Genomic DNA, 22,461 nt, shown 5'->3' on the forward strand with positions numbered 1-22,461 from the left:
TCAGTGTTCTGTAATAACTTAAATGGAAAAGAAGTCTGAAAAAGAATGGATATATGTATAACTCAATAACTTTGTTGTACATGTGAAACTAATAGAACATTATAAATCAACTATTTCAATGTAAAATTTAAAAATTTTTTAAATAATAAAAATAAAAGCACACTCTATCTCCACCTCCATTTAGGAACAAGGTAAGGTATAAATATCTATGCAGATAGATAAAGCAATGTGTTCATGTGAATGCTTCTTTTTCTCTCCAGCATCTGGTCAATATTTGCAATGAAGACATACATGTTCATATTTTACCCCCGCAAACCAAATACTTTCAGATCAAGTATGTGAAAAAGGTAAGTGTCACTGGGTGACCTGTTCTCCCTCGATGTTCATTGTTGGATGTGGCTTTCCATGTGGTGGGTCTGTCTGGGACAGTATGTAGTGTGTTGGCCCTGTGGTCCTGCTCCTGTGGTCTCTGGGGTCTCCTGACAAGAGCCCCCTTGTCTTCCAGGAGCACCGCCTTGTCCCTGGCTTGTCTCTCAAGATCACGATTACATTTTCTCCAGATGAGTGGCGATACTATTATGATTGCATCCGTGTTCACTGTAAGGTAAGCTCCTTAAAATTAAATTTTGGGGGAGTGGCATGGTATCAAAACTTGTATCTTCAAGAGTAGAAGAGAGAGATGGAATTACAAGTATAAAATTTCTCATCCCAATGCCTTAGGCAGTGACCTGAGTGGCTTGAGGGCCCTTGTCCAGTGATGTGGGTCCCAGCTGGGGAAGCCTCAGGTTGCTAAGCACTGGGGCAGAGCCAGAGACACTGCTTGTTCTCACCTTTCCTGGCCTAAAAACCTAATTTATCTTGTGGTCCTGGGAGTTACTGAATGCTTTTCAAATAACTTAAACATCCTCCTTTAAGTGCTAGGTGAGAAAATCAGCAACAACCCTGAGCTGTGATTATGAACACCTGGGTCTAATGGCTGACGTCCTCTGAGGCAGCCCTGGGGGTCTGCAGGGAGAAGGGGGCCTGTGTGGCCCGACCCCAGAGGCTGTGTTCTGTGAGCCTCTTCCAGGTCACCTAATTCATCCTTGGCCCCCAGACCCCAGATCCACATGCTGTCAGTCCCTCCCTCAAAACTGGCACTCCCCCCCACCTCCTGCCCACTGCTCTGACTTTCATGCCTGGCCCTTACAACCTGAGAAGCCTCAAGGGTAACGAAATTTAACTTCGCAAAACTAAAGTGGAAGAGTATGCTTTAGCAGTAAACAAATTTCAGCTTTTAAAAGGGGAGAGGAAACTAAAGATGAGACTAGAGTATTGCTTTCAGAAGGAATATCCTGTACCAAGAACAGAAGTCCCTAGTAACAGGTGCTATATAGCACACCAGGGCAGGTGTCCGGCTACTTAGTAGCAATAGTAGTAGTACCTCCTATTTCTATGGCTCTTTAAACTTTTTAAAGCCATCATCTGCTTTCTTTCTCAAACATACCTTTGAAGAAAGGTGGAATTATCCCCAGTTGAAAGCAAAGGAAGACATGAGCTGTGGGGAGGTCAGAAATCTTACTCAAGGTCATGCACTGTGCAGGTCTAGAAGCAGGGCTCTGGGCCTCTGGCTGGTCCAGCGTTTGCTGTTCAGTGCTGTCTGGATCAGCTGATTCTGTGCTGGTTTTTCTTTATCTCAGGCCATGCAAGACTGTTTTCTCTATAATATTCTGAAATAGAAACAGATTACTGTCTTCATCTCTACATGAAGTCATCATATGATTATCTTTAGCTTTCCTGAATAATATTGAATGTAATTTCAATGAAATATACTTAAAGTTTTCTCTACTTTGTTTATAACTAAGAAGTCAGTATTTCAAATGTTATATTTAAGCACTCAGGTTTTTTTTAAGGAAATGTTTTCCCTTTTTTTCTGGACATATTTTTTAATGATAGAAAACAGGACAAGAAATAAAGGATCTACAAATTCATCTTTGAAAATTATAGTCTTAAGCATGGTTAACTTGACTTTTTTCTTGTTAATTTTAGGGAGACGAGACTTTGCTTATTCCCATTCATGCCTATCCTGTCATGAACACACTAGACTTTCCCTCATTTATAAATCTATCAAATGTTCCACTTGGTGAAAGGTAAGTTATCAAAATGAATTACCAAAGTGTCATGGGATGTGAAAAGAGAGACTCACATACGTAAAAACTTAGGTTTCTATTTTTCCTAATGGAAAGTTTTCCTCCCAGCTGAATTAGACTGGACTTGTAGTTGCAAAGACCAAAAAAAAAAAAAAAACCCTCAAAAAACCAAAATTGAAAAAAGGAAATAAACAAACCCAGTCAAGTCAAAATATCGTAAGCAGGAAAGGAGTGTATTAGGTCATCAACCTAAAAGGAACAAGGTGGATCTTTAGGCATGGCTGGATCTAGAGTTTTAACAAAGGTTGGAGAAACCTGACCCTTTCTATGTCTTGGTTTTGCTGCCCCATGCAGGCTTCTTTCTCAATAGGCTCCCCTGAATGGGGCAGACAGCTGCCAGAAGGTCCAAACACTATTGCCAACAGGGGTGGCTGGAGGGGCTGTGAGGCTGGGAGTATTCACATAAAAGTCTCAGGATTGGATTGAATGCTGTTGGGCCAGCTTGCATCTCATGCCCAGACATTAACCTGTTTTTAGATAGACTGGCGGCAGAGAAGGCAAAGACAGTAGACGGTCGCAATGGAAGCCAAATCTCAAGTCCTTTCTGTTTGCTGGGAAAATAGTACTTTAAGATGTTTCTTGTTTTTCCAGTAAATATTTATTGAGTACCTACTACCAGGTACAGTGCCATGTGTCTCTAGGGACATAAAGAAGATGAATGTTGAGCAGTTAGACATCGAGATATAATGGCCACACCAGTTGTTAAAGTTTGCTAAATGTTGAAATATTTCTGTACTGGTTGAGAAATACACACTGTCCTGTCCCTGTCCCCCCTGCCACCCCGCTCATCTGCCTGGACCCCCTTTTGCCACCCCTCACCTCCAATGATGCAGTAACCAAGTTGTTAATACCTAGCAGTCTGGGTGCGGGGGCACCTGCAGGACCTGGCTCCAGCTTTGTATCCATGCTGGTTGTGTACTGCCAGTGAAGTCCTGCTTGGGTGATGTTTTGAGTATCACCTATGTAAAAAGACCAACAGACAAAAGCTCTCATTCTGAAGGTCTTAAAGTCTAATGGGGACAGAACCATGTCATTAAGAAATTATACCACTTGCTAAGTGTTGTCATCAAGGCACACAAGGGGTTCTGTGTGGGTCCAGAAGAGGGAGTACAGAACTGATTGGGAGGATGGGGAAAGTCCTCCCGCATAATGGGGGGGCATCCAGTTGTCCTCAGAGGACACCGTGGGGTAGGCCGTGAGGATGGCGTTCAGGCAGGGAAACAGGGTGTATAAAAGCATGGTGGCAGCAGAGCATGGATCATGCCTTGCAGGTGATGAATCCAGCCCGTAGCTAGCAGATACTAGACGCCTCTTTTTTTTCTTTTTTGGCTGCACCTGGTCTTAGTTGTGGCATGTGGGATCCTCGGTCTTTGTTGCAGCACGCAGGATCTTTAGTTGAGACCTGTGAACCCCTAGTAGCAGCATGCATATGGAATCCAGTTCCCCTATCAAGGATTGAACCTGAGCTCCCTGCATTGGGAGTGAGGAGTCCCAGCCACTGGACCACCAGGGAAGTCCCAAGAGGCCTCTTGATCTAAGAACAGAGAGTAAGCAAAGACTGTGGGCTTCAGCCAGTGTGTGTGTGTGTGTGGGGGGGTGGTCAGAGCATGTTCAAGTGCCTGTAGGCGGCACTGAGCAGGGGGATACAAGTTGCTAAAGACCCAGTAGCAGAGGAAGAGAGGCAGCAACTGAGGCTTTTTGGTGGTGGGAGGGGGTGACCAGGGTATATGAGCTTCAGGGCCTTTGAGTGAAACTCACAATTTAGATCTGAACAGTTGCCTTGGTTCAGCTGATGTGAGACCCTGCCCCCTGCCCAGAGGCTTCCCATGGGCTCCTGACTCACCATCTCTCTTTACTTATTTTTTTAAAACAGCTCTTTAAGAAGTATCAATAAATAACACATACAAAGGAATATATAATAATATGCACAGTTTAAAGAAAGATAATATATTGAAAATTGATTTTAAAACATTAAGACATAAAGCACTACCAGTAACTTTACAGCCTCTGTTCTGAATTTTGTGGCAATCATTTTTTGATTTATTTTAATAGTTTCGACACATAAATGGACACCCCTAAATAACACATGGTATAGCTCTGCCAGTGTTTGATCTTTTTTCTTTTTGGCTGTGCCGGGTCTTTATTGTGGCATACAGGATCTTTGATCTTCCTTGCAGCATGTGAGATCTAGTTCCCTGGCCGGGGATTGAACCCGGGCCCCCTGCAATGGGAGCACGGAGTCTTAGCCACTGGACCCCCGGGGAAGTCCCTGATCTTTATATAAATGAAATCATACTCTGCATCAGTTCTTTTGTAACTTGCTTTTTTGATCCAACATTATGTTCTCGTGGTCCAGCCATGTTAACCCAGAGCCGTCGTAGTTCACTGCTGTGTGTGTTTATGGCAATGTTAAAAATCTTCTCACTGCTAACAGACCTATGGATTATTGCCACTACTTTTTTTTTTTTTTGCTGTGACCAGCACTGCTGTTGTATATCCTTGTGCATGGTCTGGGGTGTGTGTTCCAGAGGTTTCTACATTGTACACCTAGAGGTGTAATTGCCAGTCCATATAGCTTCAGTGTCACCTTTTAATGCCAAATTGTTCTCCGATATGGGCGTGCCCGTCACACACACTCCCTTTTCTCCTGCGTCATTGACCATGGTGGGTGTTATCAGACCTTTACATTTTGGGTGATGTATATTCTTGGCCCCTGGCTCTTCTTGTCTCTATTTTCCCCAAAAATGCTCAGCCAGAACTCTTCCCCAGCACTTCTGCCCTCCCCTCACCCACCTTGTCTTCACTGGCTCCTCCTCAGCATTAAGTGTTCTACGTAGGGACCCCAAGGGGCTAACAGAGGTGAATCCCTCCTGGCAAGACCACTCACCCCCACTCACTCTGTGCATTTTGACCCCAAACATAGCTATTTCCTTTAAATGGGTGAATAGCAATTTTCAACCAAAACCAAAGTGGTGGAAACAACTGACTTCCTAGTTCATCTGCGTTCCTCCCTCTCTCTCTCCCTCCACACATCACTCCTTGTTTGGACCTTAAGCCAGGCTGTCCAGGTTGAGAGCCCTGGTGCATAGACAGAAGGAAAGGATGCAGACATCAGCCTTGGTTCTTTTTTTTGACCACACCACACTGCATGTGGAACTTCCTGGACCAGGGATCGAACCCGCACCCCCTGCAGTGGAAGTATAGAGTCTTAACCCCTGGACCACCAGGAAAGCCCAGCCTTGGTTCTAAACACACAAATCTGTTTACTTCCCTGGAGGCTTCTCTCAAGGTGCTTAATACATCATGCCCTTCATTTGTAATCAGAATGAAAATTTCAGCTAAACAGTTTGTAAAACTTGAGTTACTGTGTGTAACACCTTGATAATTTCAAAAATATTTCAAAACATAAGAATGCTATTTTGTTTCTAGCCAACAACACCTTTCCCAGACTTGATGCTTTTGACTTAGTGGCTTTTCCCCAACTTTTAATGACACAAGCTGCCCACACTGCGTTCAATCCATAATGTATGGTAGCAGCCCAGGGTAGGATAGGATGAGTATTTGAAAGGATTTTCTCCTGAAATGTCCTCTGTTAATTTTAGGCTGTCATGGCATCCGGTCCCATTACTTCATGGCAAATAGATGGGAAAACAGTGGCTGACTTTATTTTGGGGGGCTCCAATCACTGCAGATGGTGATTGCAGCCATGAAATTAAAAGACACTTACTCCTTGGAAAGAAAGTTATGACCAACCTAGACAGCATATTAAAAAGCAGAGACATTACTTTGTCAACAAATGTCCGTCTAGTCAAGGCTATGGTTTTTCCAGTAGTCATGTATGGATGTGAGAGTAGGACTATAAAGAAAACTGAGTGCCGAAGAATTGATGCTTTTGAACTGTGGTGTTGGAGAAGACTCTTGAGAGTCCCTTGGACTGCAAGGAGATCCAACCAGTCCAACCTAAAGGAGATCAGTCCTGGGTGTTCATTGGAAGGACTGATGTTGAAGCTGAAACTCCAATACTTTGGCCACCTGATGCGAAGAGCTGACTCATTTGAAAAGACCCTGATGCTGGGAAAGATTGAGGGCAGGAGGAAAAGGGCATGACAGAGGATGAGATGGTTGGATGGCATCACCAACTCGATGGACATGGGTTTGGGTAGACTCCAGCAATTGGTGATGGACAGGGAGGCCTGGCGTGCTGCGATTCATGGGGTCACAGAGTCGGACATGACTGAGAGACTGAACTGAACTGAACTGAGGGGTTGAAGGTATTATTTGGGTAGGTTCTTTATTCAACATTCATTCATTCATTCAACAAACCTTTATAGAATGCCTACTGTGTGCCAGGCACAATGGTAGTACTAAGGATACACGAATCTCATCTCACGAATAGACAATTCTTTATTTTATTGAAGTATAGTTGTGTTATAATGCTGTGTTCACTTTTGCTGCATAGCAAAGTGATTCAGATATATATATACACATACACAGAGGAGGGCATGGCAACCCACTCCAGTGTTCTTGCCTAGAGAATCCCATGGACAGAGGAGCCTGGCAGGCTACAGTCCAGTGGGTAGCAAAGAGTTGAACATGACTGAATGACTTAGCACGCACTCACGCATACATATACACACATACTTTTTCATATTCTTTTCCACTATGGTTTATCACAGGGTATTTAATATAATTCCCTGTGCTATATAGTAGGACCCTTTTGTTTATCCATACTGTATACAATAGTTTGCATCTGCTAAACCCAAACTCCCAATTCATCCCTCCCTTAACCCCCTCCCCCTCAGCAACCGCAAGTATGTTTTATGTTTGTGAATCTGATTCTGTTTTGTAGATAAGTTCATTTGTGTCATGTTTTATATGTGTGTGTGCATGCTAAGTCTCTTCAGTCTTGTTCAACTCTGCCAGGCTTCTCTGTCCATTGGATTCTCTAGGTAAGAATACTGGAGTGGGTTGCCATGCCCTTCTCAAAAGGATCTTCCCAACCCAGGGATCAAATCTGTGTCTCTTATGTCTTCTGCATTGGCAGGCAGGTTTTTTACCATTAGCACCACCTAGGAAGCCCCAGATTATACATATAAATGAAATATGAGATTTGTCTTTCTCTTTCTGACTTACTTCATTTAGTATGATAATCTCTAGGTCAATCCATGTGGCTGCAAATGGCATTATTTCATTCTTTTAAGGCTGAGTAATATTCCATTGTATTTATGTACCACATCTTCTGTATTCATTCCTCTGTTGATGGATATTTAGGTTGTTTCCATGTTTTGGCTACTGCTGCTATGAACATAGTTCAGTTCAGTTCAGTCGCTCAGTCGTGTCCGACTCTTTGCGACCCCATGAACTGCAGCACACCAGGCCTCCCTGTCCATCACCAACTCCTGGAGTCCACCCAAACCCACGTCCATTGTATCGGTGATGCCATCCAACCATCTCATCCTCCATTCCCCTTCTCCTCCTGCCTTCAATCTTTCCCACATCAAGGTCTTTTCAAATGAGTCAGCTCTTCGCATCAGGTGGCCAAAGTATTGGAGTTTCAGCTTCAACATCAGTCCTTCCAATGAACACCCAGGACTGATCTACTTTAGAATGGACTGGTTGGATCTCCTTGCAGTCCAAGGGACTCTCAAGAGTCTTCTCCAACACCACAGTTCAAAAGCATCAATTCTTCAGCACACAGCTTTCTTCACAGTTCAACTCTCACATCCATACATGACTACTGGAGAAACCATAGCTTTGACTAGACAGACCTTTGTAGACAAAGTAATGTCTCTGCTTTTTAATATGCTGTCTAGGTTGGTCATAACTTTCCTTCCAAGGAGTAAGTGTCTTTTAATTTTGTGGCTGCAATCACCATCTGCAGTGATTTGGGAGCCCAAAAAAATAAAGTCTGACACTGTTTCCACTGTTTCCCCATCTATTTCCCATGAAGTGATGGGATGGACATAGGGGTGCATGTATCTTTTTGAATTATAATTTTGTCTGGATATATGTCCAGAAGTGGGATTGCTGGATCATATGGCAGCTCTATTTTTAGTTTTTTAAGGAACCTCCATACTGTTTTCCACAATGGCTACACCAACCTACATTCCCACCAACAGTGTAGGAAGGTTCTCTTTTCTTCACACTCTCTTCAGTACTTATTGTTTGTAGATATTTTAATGATGGCCTTTCTGACAATGAGGGGGTACTTCATTGTAGTTTTAATTTGCATTTCTCTAAGAATTAGCAGTGACGAGCATCTTTTCATGTGTCAATTGGCCATCTATATGTCTTCTTTGCAGAAATATCTGTTTAGATCTTCTACCTGTTTTTCAATTTGTTTTAAAGATGTGGGGGTATTTCAATATTTGGGGTATTTATCTTTTTTTAATATAAATTTTTGACTGCACTGGGTCTTGGTTGCTGTGTGCAGGCTTTCTCTAGTTGTGGTACGTGGGCTTCTCATTGTGGTATCTTCTCTTGGTGCAAAACTTGGGCCCTACAGCGCAGGCTCAGTCGTTGTGGTACACAGGCTTCATTGCTCCAAGATGTGTGGGATCATCCTGGACCAGGGGTCTAACCTGTGTCCCTCTGCATTAGCAGGCAGATTCTTAATTACTAGACCACCGGGGAAGTCCTGGGTTGTTTGTGTTGTTGTCGTTGTTGAGTTGTATGAGCTGTTTGTTAAATGGATGATTCTAATTTCTAACTCAGTGTGGTCTGAGGAAGGACACCTCACCCAGCTCATTGTGAAGTGAGTTGGTGGTAGGTGGGACAGGGAAGCTCAGACGAGACTTCCCAGAGGAGAACGTGCTTGCTCTGAGCTTTCGAATCAGCCGGTGGAAGGGAGCAGAGCAGGAGGAAAGAGAGGGGGTGTTTTAGGTAGCACAGAGGCTTGGGCAGAGTCAGAGGTGTGGAAGGAGCAGCAGATTTGGGCCTGTCTGGAAGGAACATTCATTAGCCTGGGTCAGGGTAAGCAGGGAGAGGGCTGAGAAAGAAAGGCCTCAGAGGCTGTGGTGGGGGGCATGGATTTTAATGATGCCGCCAGTGAACAATGGAAGCAGAGAAACACACAGTCTAGTCTACCTGATAGAAGCCTCACCTGAGTGGCCTGTTTGGGAACCAGAGGAGGCATGGCCAGCACTGCTGTGCACAACCAGGCACAAGACAGGCTGGGGCCCCAGTACACCTCAAAAACAGGCACTGCTTGTCCTGTTGTCTTGTTCAGTTGCTCAGTCGTGTCCTACTCTTTGCAACCCCATGGTCTTTCACAATCTCCCGGAGTTTGCCCAAACTCATGTCCATTGAGTCAGTGATGCCATCTAACCATCTCATCCTCTGTCACCCCCTTCTCCTCTTTCCCTCCATCTTTCCCAGCATCAGGGTCTTTTCTAATGAGTCGGATCTTCACATCAGGTGGCCCAAGTATTGCAGCTTCAACTTCAGCATCAGTCCTTCTAATGAATATTCAGGGTTGATTTCCTTTAGGATTGACTGGTTTGATCTTTTTCCTGCCCAAGGGACCCTCCAAAGTCTTCTCCAGCACCACAGTTTGAAGACATCAATTCTTCAGTACTCAGCCTTCTTTATGGTCACATCCATACATGACTGCTGGAAAAACCATAGCCTTGACTAGATGGACCTTTGTCGGCAAAGTGATGTCTCTGCTTTTTAACGTGCTATCTAGATTTGTCATAGCTTTTCTTCCAAGGAGCAAGCGTCTTTTAATTTCAGGGCTGCAGTCACCGTCCATAGTGATTTTGGAGCCCAAGAAAATAAAATCTTTCAGTGTTTCCCCATCTATTTGCCATGAAGTGATGGGACCAGATGCCGTGATCTTCATTTTTCAAATGTAGAGCTTTAAACCAGCTTTTTCACTCTCCTCTTTCACCCTCATCAAGAGGTCCTTTAGTTCCTCTTCGATTTCTCCCATTAGGGTGGTACTCTGCATATCTGATGTTGTTGGTGTTTCTCCCAGCAGTCTTGAGTCCAGCTTGTGATTCATCCAGCCTGGCATTTCACATGATGTACTCTGCATATAAGTTAAACAAGCAGGGTGACAATACATAACCTTGACGTACTCTTTTTCCAGTTTTGAGCCCATCCCTTGTTCCATGTCCGATTCTAACTGTTGCTCCTTGACCTGTATACAGGTTTCTCAGGAAACACATAAGGTGGTCTGGTATTGCCATCTCTTTAAGAGTTTTCCATAGTTTATTGTATTCCATCAGTCAAAGGTTTTGCGTAGTCAATAAAACAGAGGTAGATGTTTCCCTGGGATTCCCTTGCTCTTTCTATGATCCAGCGGATGTTGGCAATTTGGTCTCTGGTTCCTCTGCCTTTTCTAAACCCACCTTGTACCTCTGGAAGGTCTTGGTTCACATACTGCTGAAGTCTAGCTTGAAGAATTTTGAGCATTACCTTGCTAGCATGTGAAATGAACTGAATATTACAATAGTTTGAACATTCTTTGGCATTGCCCTTATTTGGGATTGGAATAAAAACTGACCTTTTCCAGTCTCGTGGCCACTGCTGAATTTTCCAATTTTCCAACATAATGAGCGCAGCACTTTCACAGGCACTGGTTACGAATATTTAAATGTAACAGTGGGGCCTTAGGTTCCTTAGAAGGGGAAATAAGGATTCATTGCCCACGATTTATTAAGGCAGAACCCATAAAGGAGTGCAGGGCAAGGGTGAGGATGCCCAGCCCCTCAGCTGAAGGGACTTCTCTGGAGAAGGTCATGGGAAGAATCCTCAGCCACAGCACCCCCAGGAGCCTGGCACTGGGAGCTCCAGCTGGTGAAGGAGAGGAGCCGTAGCATTGCCACAAGGCACAGCAAGCAGACGCCCTTGGGTCACACACCCGCTTGTCAGCTCTCTCTCTGGCTTTATCTGGCTCTGGAATTGCCCTTCTCTGGAGTGACGATGCGGATTCCGTGTGAGGTTGAGGTGATGTGAGCTGCTGCCTGGCAGGGTGATTATCTCCTGATGGCTGGTGTCATGATGGAGAGTATAAGGCTAGCTACGCCTGGTGCTCCCTCCTGGCGACAGAGGAGCTCTTCAATGTGACCTTGCACTGTTCATGGTTCACTTATTGTTCTAGTTGCTATAAGACTTGGGTAGTTGGTGGCATTAATTACGTAGATTTTTCTTTTTGACATTACATGGCAATGGACACTATTCTGATACATATAGTTCATAAATTAAAGTTCTTTACAAAAGTTATGTGCAAGACATGCAATATTGGATTTATATTAATACAGTGGATCCCAGGATGTGATTAATTGGAGAAAAAAAAGTTGGGTACTAGGCATTTTGGCTAAAGGAAGGAGAAGTTATAACACAGAGTACACACACTTCTAGTTTGAAAGGCAACTGCTGCATGGGCACTTGGCTCGACATGATCTGTGATAAAATATTAATACTCCTCCCTACAAGAGTGAACTTGCTGCAGCCACTGCTCGGTGAGTAAGAAGCAGTGATCCCTTACCTGTGACCTCCAGTCTTACCTCTCACCTGGGAGCCCATCAGGCCACCACCTACCCTCGAGGCTGATTTGCAGTCATGTATGCTTGGTCACTCAGTAGTGTCTGACTCTGCAACCCCATGGATTGTGATGCACCAGGCTCCTCTGTCCATGGGATTCTCCAGGCAAGAATACTAAAGTGGGTTGCTGTTTCCTCCTCCAGGGGATCTTCACAACCCAGGGATCGAACACATGTCCCCTGTGGCTCCTGCATTGGGAGGTGGATTTTCTACCACCAAGCCACCTGGGAAGCCCTGATTTGTAGCCCAGCTCCTACTATTTCCTTGCCTCGGCCCTCAGCCCCCACCACTCCGTGAATACAAATCCCCCCAACTCTGCTCCATCACTTCTCCAGGGACTGCTTGTGAGGCCCAGCTCTGGGGCCAGAAATGATGCACATGCAAATGCTGCCTTTGCAGCCAACCTCACCCAGTATCCCCACTCCGCACCCAGAGAGCCAGCACCTCCTCCAGCTGCACTGACCACCTGTTAGTGTGTCTCGCAGGATGGGCATAGGCTTCTGGCACCTATGCCTCTGGCTCCTTCTCAGCCCTCTCCCTTCTCAGCCTCTCAAACTCAGTCTCTCCCTTCTTAGCTCCTTGTGGAGAGCTAAAGCCCAGGATGGTTTTCTGAGGATCAGCTTGCTGCAGAGAGTGGGGTGTGTCCCTCCAACACTCCTACCTTGTTTGGCACAAATGGTTGATCCCTCAGTGTGTCACCCATCCGCCCTTTCTGAATTTGTAATTCTGATTTTATTAAACTGCTGACCTCCATTTAGTCCACGTAGTGGAGGTTCACATGATTTATTTTTTGTAAACATTTCAGGCTTATGGTTGCCAAGAGGAAGGAGGATGGGAGAGGGATGGACTAGGAGTTTGGGGTTAACTGATGCAAACTATCTATAGAGAACGGATAAACAGCAAGGTCCTACTGTAGAGCACAGGGAACTATATTCAATATCTTGTGATAAACCATAGTAGAAAAGAATATGAAAAAAATGTGTGTGTATAACACATTTATGTATATGTATAACCGGGGGGCTTCCCTGGTGCCTCAGACGGTAAAGAATCAGCCTGCAATGTAGGACATCCAGGTTCTATCCCTAGATCCAGAAGATCCCCTGGAAAAAGGAACAGCAACCCACTGTAGTATTCCTGCCTGGAGAATTCCATGGACAGAGGAACCTGGCAGGCTACAGTCCACGGGGTCACAAAGAGTCAGACACAACTGAGTGACTTTCACTTTCATGTTTAACTGAGTCACTTTGCTATAGAGCAGAAATTAACACAACATAGTAAATCAACTATACTTCTTTAAAATAAATTTAAAAAATTTCAGTTAGTTGCCAGCATTGAAAAATCAGAAGATTTCATATGAAATTTAGATTTCCACTTTTTGGTTTTTTTTTTTTTTTTGAAAAAAGGAAGCTCCAACAGTACCAGGCACAGATTCCTACCTGGTCATAATCAGCTCAGCAGGGACGGCATGGACACTGCCCCTCCAGAGGGCCGTGCCTCTGCCAGGCCCCACAGTCCCCACCTCTTCCTGCTGCCTCACAGGCCACCCTCTCCACTCAGTTACCTGCCCGGCCTGGGAGGACCCTCAGTAAAGAAACTGAAAAGGAGGCAACGCAGTGCAGGGTCTAGATTCCCATCCAGGCTCTGCTTGGTGGTGGCTGCGCAGCCCTGAAAGTTGATAGCCATCATCACTGTCGTCACCAAGGAGATTTTTACCTGAATGATGTGCCGGTGAGACCAGATGGTTTGGCTCACACTTTAACAAAGGTGGACAACTTACAGAGAAATTGCTATGAGAGGCTCGGGATGGGGAGGCTGACGGCCAAGCTGAAGGTGGGTTTCCAATGCTCGGGGACTGGGCTGATGGCAGAGGGGTTGTGTGAAGCCCCCGAAACAACCTGTCAGGAACTATGCACGAGCTGGGGAAAGGGGCCAGGATGGGGCAGGCAGGAGTGAGAGTGTAGCTGTAGGTTCTAGGGCTAAGAGCTTCTTTCTCTTGGCATGTTTATATCTGTGTGTGTGTGTGTGTATTTTAAATTGTTTTCTTTTTTATCGGATTATAGTTGATTTACAATGTTATGTTAGTTTTAGGTGTACAGGAAAGTGATTCAGTTATACATATATATATATTTATATATTCTTTCCCCATATGGGTTATTATACAATATTGAGTATAGTTCCCTGTGCTATACAGTAGATCTTTGTCATTTATCTATTTTACATATAATAGTGTGTATCTCTTCAGAGAAGGAAATGGAAACCCACTCCAGTACTCTTGCCTGGAAAATCCTATGGACAGAGGAGCCTGGTAGGCTGCAGTCCATGGGGTCGCTAAGGGTCGGACACGACTGAGCGACTTCACTTTCACTTTTCACTTTCATGCATTGGAGAAGGAAATGGCAACCCACTCCAGTGTTCTTGCCTGGAGAATCCCAGGGACAGGGGAGCCTGGTGGGCTGCCGTCTGTGGGGTCGCACAGAGTCGGACATGACTGAAGTGACTTAGCAGTGTGTATCTCTTACCCCCAAGTTCCTAATTTATCCTCCCAACCCTCTCTTGGTTTTTAAAAAGTTTTATTGAGATAGAATTTGCATATTATAAAATGTACTGATTTACGACATACAGTTCAGTGGTTTTTAGTATGTATCAACCATCACCACCATTCTAGGCTATTTTTATTGCCTGAAAAGAACCTTCCACCTCCTCATTTCGCCCTCAAACTTCACGGCCTTAAGTAAACTCTAATTTACTTTATGTCTCTATAAATGTGCTTATTCTGGACATTTCATAAGAATGGAATCATATGTCTTATGGTCCTTGGTAATTGACTTCTTTTACTTAGCATAATGTTTTCAGTTTGCATCCAGCTTGTAGCACATATCAGTACTTCATTCCTTTTTAGTGCCAAATAATATTCTACTATATGGATAAACCATATTTTATTATCTGTTCATCAGTTGATGGACATTGAGTTGTTTCCACTTTTTGGCTACTTTGAATAATGCTGCTATAAACATGTATTTGTTTTTATGCAGATAAGTGTTTTTGTTTCTGTTGGCTACATACCTGGAAACAGAATTGCTAGACTATAATAGTAACTCCATGTTTAACATTTTGAGAAGCTGCCACACTATTTTCCAAATGACCACACCATTTTTCATTCTTATCAGCAATGTCTGAGGGTTCCAATGTCATTTATGTGTTTATTTATTTATTTTTATGAAAAAAATTTATTGGAGTATAGTTGATTTACATTATTGTGTTAGTTTCAGGTGTACAGCGAAGTGAATCGGTTATATGTATACATATATCCACTTTTAGATTCTTTTCCCATATCAGCCATTACAGAGTATTGAGTAGTTTCCTGTGCTATACAGTAGGTCGGTATTAGTTATTTATTTTATATATGAGATTTCCCTGGCTCAGATGGTAGGGAATCTGCCTGCAGTGTGGGGTACCTGGGTTCAGTTCCTGGGTCAGGAAGATTTCCTAGAGAAAGGAATGGCTACCCACTCTAGTATTCTTGCCTGAAGATTTCCATGGACAGAGGAGCCTGTATTCCAATGACATTTATGTGTTAAAATTTCAGAGTAAAGCAATTCTTTCTATAGCTAAAGAAAAAAACATACTGCACATTATGGGGAAGGACAAAGGTGATGGGAAAACATAAATTTAGCAGAAGGTAGATTCAGAAGAATATATGTTCTCTTTTTTATATATATATATAATCCATTTAGACCAAATTGCCAGAAGTTGTAGGATTTTCATCTAATATTGTAAGTTTGCTCTCTTTGAGGTTGCTTCTAGGGAGAAGCAGGTGTGGTCTGGGTCGAGCCTTTCTGAGGATTGGGTGGCACCTCAGTCCACTTTCCAAAAGGTCAGGAGGCAGACTTGTATCTATTCATCAACTATGTTCTCATGGGCTGGATTTGATAGTTGTAAATTTTCCTCGCTGAGATAAAATCCCACATGGACATTTGCCAACTACCTATAAACAACTGTGGTAGTTTAAAATCTGGTGAACTGTGTTTTGACAGCTTCTGTAAATAACAAAAAGTAGCATTCCAGTTTCTATCCAACATCTATCCAACACCCAACCATGGGATGCAGAGGCCTTTCAGCTGTCTTTTGCCTTCAGATGTTGAAACTGCTCTATAACTGGGTAACCCTAGCCATCCCCTTGGTTCTTAGAGAGTGTTGTGGATCAGATACAGTGCTACTCTTCCTGCACACATAAGTAAATGAAAGCATGCTTATGAGAGGTACTGAAATGTTACATCTTCCTGTTTCCATGACTCTAGAAAGATTCATCTTAAATCATCTTACTCTGCAATTTCCCTGGCAGTGTCTATCTCATATTGAATAACTGGCTGAAATCTGGAGCAAATCCAGTCGATTGGCTAGTTGTCCTTTCCATGTGGCATCACCTGACCCTCCTAGCACCAAGCTGATTCGGTTGACCAGTTGATTGGAGTGCTATAGACAAGCTTACCTGAAAGTCTCCTAGGGTCCTCTCTAGTTGTGATACATGGGCTCTCATTGCGGTGGCTTCTCTTGTTGCAGAGCACAGGCTGTAGGCTCTCAGCCTTCAGTTGTCATGGTGCATGGGTTTAGTTGTCCTGAGGTATGTGGGATCTTAGTTCCTGGACCAGGGATTGAACCCGTGTCCCCTACATTGGAAGGTGGATTCTTAACCACTGGATCACCAGGGAAGTCCCAAAGAGAGCTTTCAATGGAAGGCCTAAATTAGTTTGTTTTGGTGGGTTTTTTTTTCAAGTTTTTCTCACAAAATATTGAAACCCAGACTTTTGACTCCTGGAGAAAGTCATCGAAAGGCTGAAAAACAAAACTTAGGAAAGCAGTATTGACCTTATTAGAGCTTAGCTTGTAAACTGTAATACTCTGCTTTTCTCCCTTGGATTTTGTGCAAATTTGATTTGGAAAATTGCCCTTGGTTTGCATGGCACTAAGGGTTGGAGCAACACCAACAGATGGTCAGTTTAGGAGGAATGTGTGTATCAGGGGCAGTGGTAAAAGGTGGAGTACTTATTTTATTTAGGGCTTTCTAGTTTTTGTATAAATTCTTGGAATAATACATTAAATTTAATAGATGCTTCTTATGGCTTATATGAAACTACCAACCTAGTGTCATGGACTGAACAGTAAGAAACTTTAAAATATTGTTACAAAAACCATTCATAGATTAGCTCCCAGCTCTAGTATTTAAGAATACAGCATAAGGAGTTTCAGCGTCTGCTCCTGGAAGAAGCAAAGGTAAATATTGTGGATGGCATAGTTTGATTTTTGTTTTTTTTGTTCATGCTGTGTGTCTTATGAGAGCACAGAGTCATAAGCATTGGAACACCAGAGAATTACCTAGAATGTGATTATTTAATGCTTGTCAAAATATTTAGAGTAGCTAGCAACTGGGAACCTGCCCTGACTAAGATGAGCAGCCCTGAATTTCGTTCCTTACCCCACATTATCTGTACCTCTAGTGAGTTGTAGAGGCTACTTTCTATACAATGTATTATTTCTATTACTATTTTCATGTTTAAGTGAAGTTATCCTTCAGTTTTTAAAAGGTCTTTTGTACTATGTGATTCCACTCAGAGCAGGTACTCAGACTCATCATGTTTAGAGACAGGGAGAAGAAGGGTGGGTACCAGAGGCTAGGGGATGGGATTACAGTTTATTGGGGACCGAGTTCCAATTTTGCAAGTGATAGAAGTTCTGGAGAAGGACAGTGGTGATGGTTGTATAACAGTGTGAATGTCCCCGATTCCACTCAACTGTGCCCTTGCTGCTGCTGCTGCTGCTTAGTCACCTCAGTCGTGTCCAACTCTGTGCGACCCCATAGACTGTAGCCTGGCATGCTCCTCTGTCCATGGAATTCTCCAGGCAAGAGTAGTGGAGTGGGTTGCCATGCCCTCCTTGGGAACTTCCTAACCCAGGGATCAAACCTGGGTCTTCTACATTGCAGGCAGATTCTTTACCACTGAGCCACTAGGGGAAGCCCAAACTGTACCCTTAGGAATAGGTAAATTTTATGGTATATACATTTTCTTTAAAAGATATTTAGAAATATGAATTGGGTACACATTGTCTCTGTGGATGACAGGTAACATGTCACCAGGTCACCTCTAACTTCTTCGAAATTCAGTTCCTTTCCCCACCCCACCCCCATAGAAATATCTTAACTTCCTTAACCAGGTATGCAAGGGGATCTCATTTAATAATACTTCTGGTTGTTCCCTAGTGTTTTCAGAATTCCATCTTTTCCTAAACTACTGGGATGTGTGTAAAATTTTACCAGTGGGGAGAACTAAGTAGGGTTGGGGAAGAAATTGAATTAAGGGCAAGAAAGGAACTTGACAGTCACATCAGCAAGAGAAAAAGCATCAAACCTCCCTGACTCCTTGCCTCCTTCTTGGTCTTTGCCTCTAATATTGGTCTGTGGGTGTGTGTGCTTAGTCACTCAGTCATGTCCAACTCTTTGCAACCCCATGGACTGTAGCCCACCAGCCTCCTCTGTCCATGGGATTCTCCAGGCAAGAATACTGGAGTGGGTTGTCATTCCGTCCTCCAGGGGATCTTCCCCACCCAGGGTTTGAACCCATGTCTCTTATGTCTCCTGCATTGGCAAGTGGATCCTTTACCACCAGCACCACCTGCGAAGCCCAATATTTGTCTAAGCTGAGTCTAAAAGTAAGGATGGTGTATAATACTGTAAAGGCAAAAAAAAAAAAAAAATTAGTTGCCTGTTAAGTGACCATTTCTTTATGTAAATTTGTGTTTGTCCTTATTTGACTATGTCATTAAAGATCCTGAGTCCACTGTGCTTCTGGTTTGAGGCCCCAGTCCCAGTTAATTGTATCTTTGGAAGTGAGATAAGCAGCATATGAAAGTTCGCAGGAACATAAATTATCTGAGTTGCAAGGGCATACTTGGAAATCGGAAACATAATTTACTCTGCACTCTTCATATCTTTTCAAATTGTGGCACGTTCATCTGGGGATCTGGCTTATTGATAAACTAATCGTTTTGTCTGATTTCTTTCTATTTTTGTTGGTCATCTTCTGAATACAGCAATGTACACCTCAGGCTTGAAGGAAACTAACTGGCCAGTCCCCAAACACCCCCACCCCTTTCTCTCTACATGCATGCCAGGACTTGAGGGGAGGTTGGTAACATTTGAGAAAAAGTCCTGGGACTTTATAAGCCTTTCTTGATGCTGGACTAATTAAAGACTTGCCTTTCAAAAAGCTCAGCAAATAAAGCCCAGAGGGATCAGTTTTGAAGAGAAAATCAGTGGGGAAGAAGCTGTCGGTGTGAACAGTGAGATGTCTTAGTTTTTTGTGGTTGTTAGAGACTGAGGAGGGGGACATAGCATGGCAGTTAAGAGCTCGGGTCCTGGGGTCACAGCTTTCATCCCCACCTCAGAGAGTTCAGTCAGTCAGTCGTGACCCCATGGACTGCAGCATGCCAGTCTTCTCTGTTCGTCACCAACTGACTCCAGGAGCTTGCTCAAACTCATGTCCACTGCATCAGTGATGCCATCCAGCCATCTCATCCTCTGTCATCCCCTTCTCCTCCTGCCTTCAACCTTTCCCAGCATCAGGTTCTTTCCCAATGAGTCAGTTCTTTGCATGAGGTGGCCAAAGTATTGGAGTTTCAGCTTCAGCATCAGTTCTTCCAATGAATATTCAGGACTGATTTCCTTTAGGATGGACTGGTTGGATCTCCTTGCAGTCCAAGGGACACTCGAGAGTCTTCTCCAACACCACAGTTAAAAAGCATCAGTTCTTTGGTGCTCAGCTTTCTTTATAGTCTGACTCTCACATCCATACATGGCTACTGGAAAAACCATAGCTTTGACTAGGCAGACCTTTGTTGGCAAAGTGATGTCTCTGCTTTTGAATATGCTGTCTAGGTTGGTCATAGCTTTTCTTCCAAGGAGCAAGTGTCTTTTAATTTCATGTCTGCAGTCACCATCTACAGTGATTTTGGAGCCCAAGAAAATAAAGTCTGTCACTGTTTCTATTGTTTCCCCATCTATTTGCCATGAAGTGGTGGGACTGGATTCCATGATCTTAGTTTTCTGAATGTTGAGTTTTAATCTGACTTTTTCACTCTCCTCTTTCACTTTCATCAAGAGGCTCTTTAGTTCTTCATTTTCTGCCACAGGTGGTGTTATTTGCGTATCTGAGGTTATTACTATTTCTTTCAGCAGTCTTGATTCCAGCTTGTGCTTCATCCAGCCTGGCATTTCGCATGATGTACTCTGCATGTAAGTTAAATAAGCAAGGTGACAATATACAGCCTTGACGTACTCCTTTCCCAATTTGGAACCACTCTGTTGTTCCATGTCCCGTTCTAACTGATGCTTCTTGACCTGCATACAGATTTCTCAGGAGGCAGGTAAGGTGGTCTGGTATTCCCAGCTGTTTAAGAATTTTCCACAGTTTGTTGTGATCCACACAGCCAAAGGCTTTGGCATAGTAAGTAAAGCAGAAGTAGGTGTTTTTCTGGAACTCTTGCTTTTTCAATGATCCAACAGATGTTGGCAATTTCATCTCTGGTTCCTCTGCCTTTTCTAAATCTGGCTTGAACTTCTGGAAGTTTACGGTTCACATACTGTTGAAGCCTGTCTTAGAGAATTTTGAGCATTACTTTGCTAGTGTGTGAGATGAGTGCAATTGTGTGGTAGTTTGAACATTCTTTGGCATTGCCTTTCTTTGGCATTGGAATGAAAACTGACCTTTTCCAGTCCTGTGGCCACTGCTGAGTTTTCCAAATTTGCCATATTGAGTGCAGCACTTTAACAGCATCATCTTTTAGGATTTGAAATAACTCAGCTGAAATTCCATCACCTCCACCAGCTTTGTTCACCATGATGCTTTCTAAAGCCCACTTGACTTTGCATTCCAGGATGTCTGGCTCTAGGTGAATGATCACACCATCATGGTTATCTGGGTCATGAATATCTTTTTTGTATAGTTCTTCTGTGTATTCTTGCCACCTCTTCTTAATATCTTTTGCTTCTGTTAGATCCATACTGTTTCTGTCCTTTATTATGCCCATCTTTGCATGAAGTGTTCCCTTGGTATCTCTAATTTTCTTGAAGAGATCTCTTGTCTTTCCCATTCTATTGTTTTCCTCTTTTTCTTTGCATTGATCACTGAGGAAGGCTTTCTTATCTCTCCTTGCTATTCTTTGGAACTCTGCATTCAAATGGGTATATCTTTCTTTTTCTCTTTTGCCTTTAGCTACTCTTCTTTTCTCAGCTATTTGTAAGTCCTCCTCAGACAACCATTTTGCATTTTTGCATTTCTTTTTCTTGGGGATGGTCTTGATCACTGCCTCCTATACAATGTTACAAATCTCTGTCCATAGTTCTTCAGGCACTCTGTCTATCAGATTTAATCTATTTGTCACTTCCACTGTATAATCATAAGAGATTTGATTTAGGTCATACCTGAATGGTCTAGTGGTTTCCCCTACTTTCTTCAATTTAAGTCTGAATTTGGCAATAAGGAGTTCATGATCTGAGCCACAGTCAGCTCCAAGTCTTGTTTTTGCTGACTGCATAGAGCTTCTCCATCTTTGACTGCAAAGAATATAATCAATATGATTTCGGTGTTGACCATCTGGTGATGTCCACGTGTAGAGTCTTCTCTTATGTTGTTGGAAGAGGGTGTTTACTATGACCAGTGCACTCTCTTGGCAAAACTCTATTAGCCTTTGCCCTGCTTCATTCTGTACTCCAAGGCCAAACTTGCCTGTTACTCCAGGTATCTCTTGACTTCCTACTTTGCATTTCAGTCCCCTATAATGAAAAGGACATCTTTTTTGGGTGTTAATTCTAGAAGGTCTTGTAGGTCTTCATACAACCGTTCAACTTCCACTCCTTCAGCATTACTGGTTTGGGCATAGACTTGGATTACTGTGATACTGAATGGTTTGCCTTGGAAATAAACAGAGATCATTCTGTTGTTTTTGAGATTGCACCCAAGTACTGCATTTCGGACTCTTTGGTTGACTATGAAGGCTACTCCGTTTCTTCTAAGGGATTCTTGCCCACAGTAGTAGATATAATGGTCATCTGAGTTAAATTCATCCATTCCAGTCCGTTTTAGTTCACTGATTCCTAAAATGTCGGTGTTCACTCTTGCCATCTCCTGTTTGCCCACTTCCAATTTGCCTTGATTCACGGACCTAACATTCCAGGTTCCTATGCAGTATGGTTCTTTACAGCATTGGACTTTTACTTCCATCCAGTCACATCCACAACTGGGTGTTGTTTTTGCTTTGGCTCCATCTCTTCATTCTTTTTGGAGTTGTTTCTCCACTCTTCTACAGTAGAATATTGGGCACCTACCAACCTGGGGAGTTCATCTTTCTGTCATATCTTTTTACCTTTTCATACTGTTCATGGGGTTCTTAAGGCAAGAGTGCTGAAATGGTTTGCCATTCCCTTCTCCAGTGGACCACATTTTGTCGGAACTCTCCACCATGACCCATCTGTTTTGGGTGGCCCTACACGGCATGGCTTATAGTTTCCTTGAGTTAGACAAGGCTGTGGTCCATGTGATCAGTTTTCTGTGATTGTGATTTTCATTCTGTCTGTCCTCTGAGGGATAAGGATAAGAGGCTTATGGAAGCTTCCTGATGGGAGAGACTGTGGGGGAAACTGATTCTTGGTTCTGATGGGCGGAGCCATGCT

General features: G+C 43.4%; 1 protein-coding gene across 17 annotated transcripts in view; it reads left to right on the forward strand.

The window, feature by feature from the left end:
• The window catches only part of CFAP221 (cilia and flagella associated protein 221), a 119,213-nt gene that overhangs the window by 17,754 nt on the left and 78,998 nt on the right, over positions 1-22,461 (forward strand). For 12 of the 17 annotated variants that reach the window (XR_014078555.1, XM_081575939.1, XM_081575938.1 and 9 more), the window contains 3 exons: positions 261-347; positions 506-604; positions 2,029-2,129. Coding sequence is in view for 16 of the 17 variants with exons in the window: in XM_081575939.1 (XP_081432065.1) it covers positions 261-347; positions 506-604; positions 2,029-2,129 (287 nt within the window). In the remaining variant the exon portion in view is untranslated. The remainder of the gene's footprint in view (positions 1-260; positions 348-505; positions 605-2,028; positions 2,130-22,461) is intronic. The other 5 variants (XM_081575952.1, XM_081575947.1, XM_081575946.1 and 2 more) reach the window with 1 other exon arrangement.

The sequence above is a fragment of the Giraffa tippelskirchi genome, chromosome 3, assembly GCF_054371585.1.
Source record: "Giraffa tippelskirchi isolate mGirTip1 chromosome 3, T2T-mGirTip1v1.2.pri, whole genome shotgun sequence".
Lineage (NCBI taxonomy): Eukaryota > Metazoa > Chordata > Mammalia > Artiodactyla > Giraffidae > Giraffa > Giraffa tippelskirchi.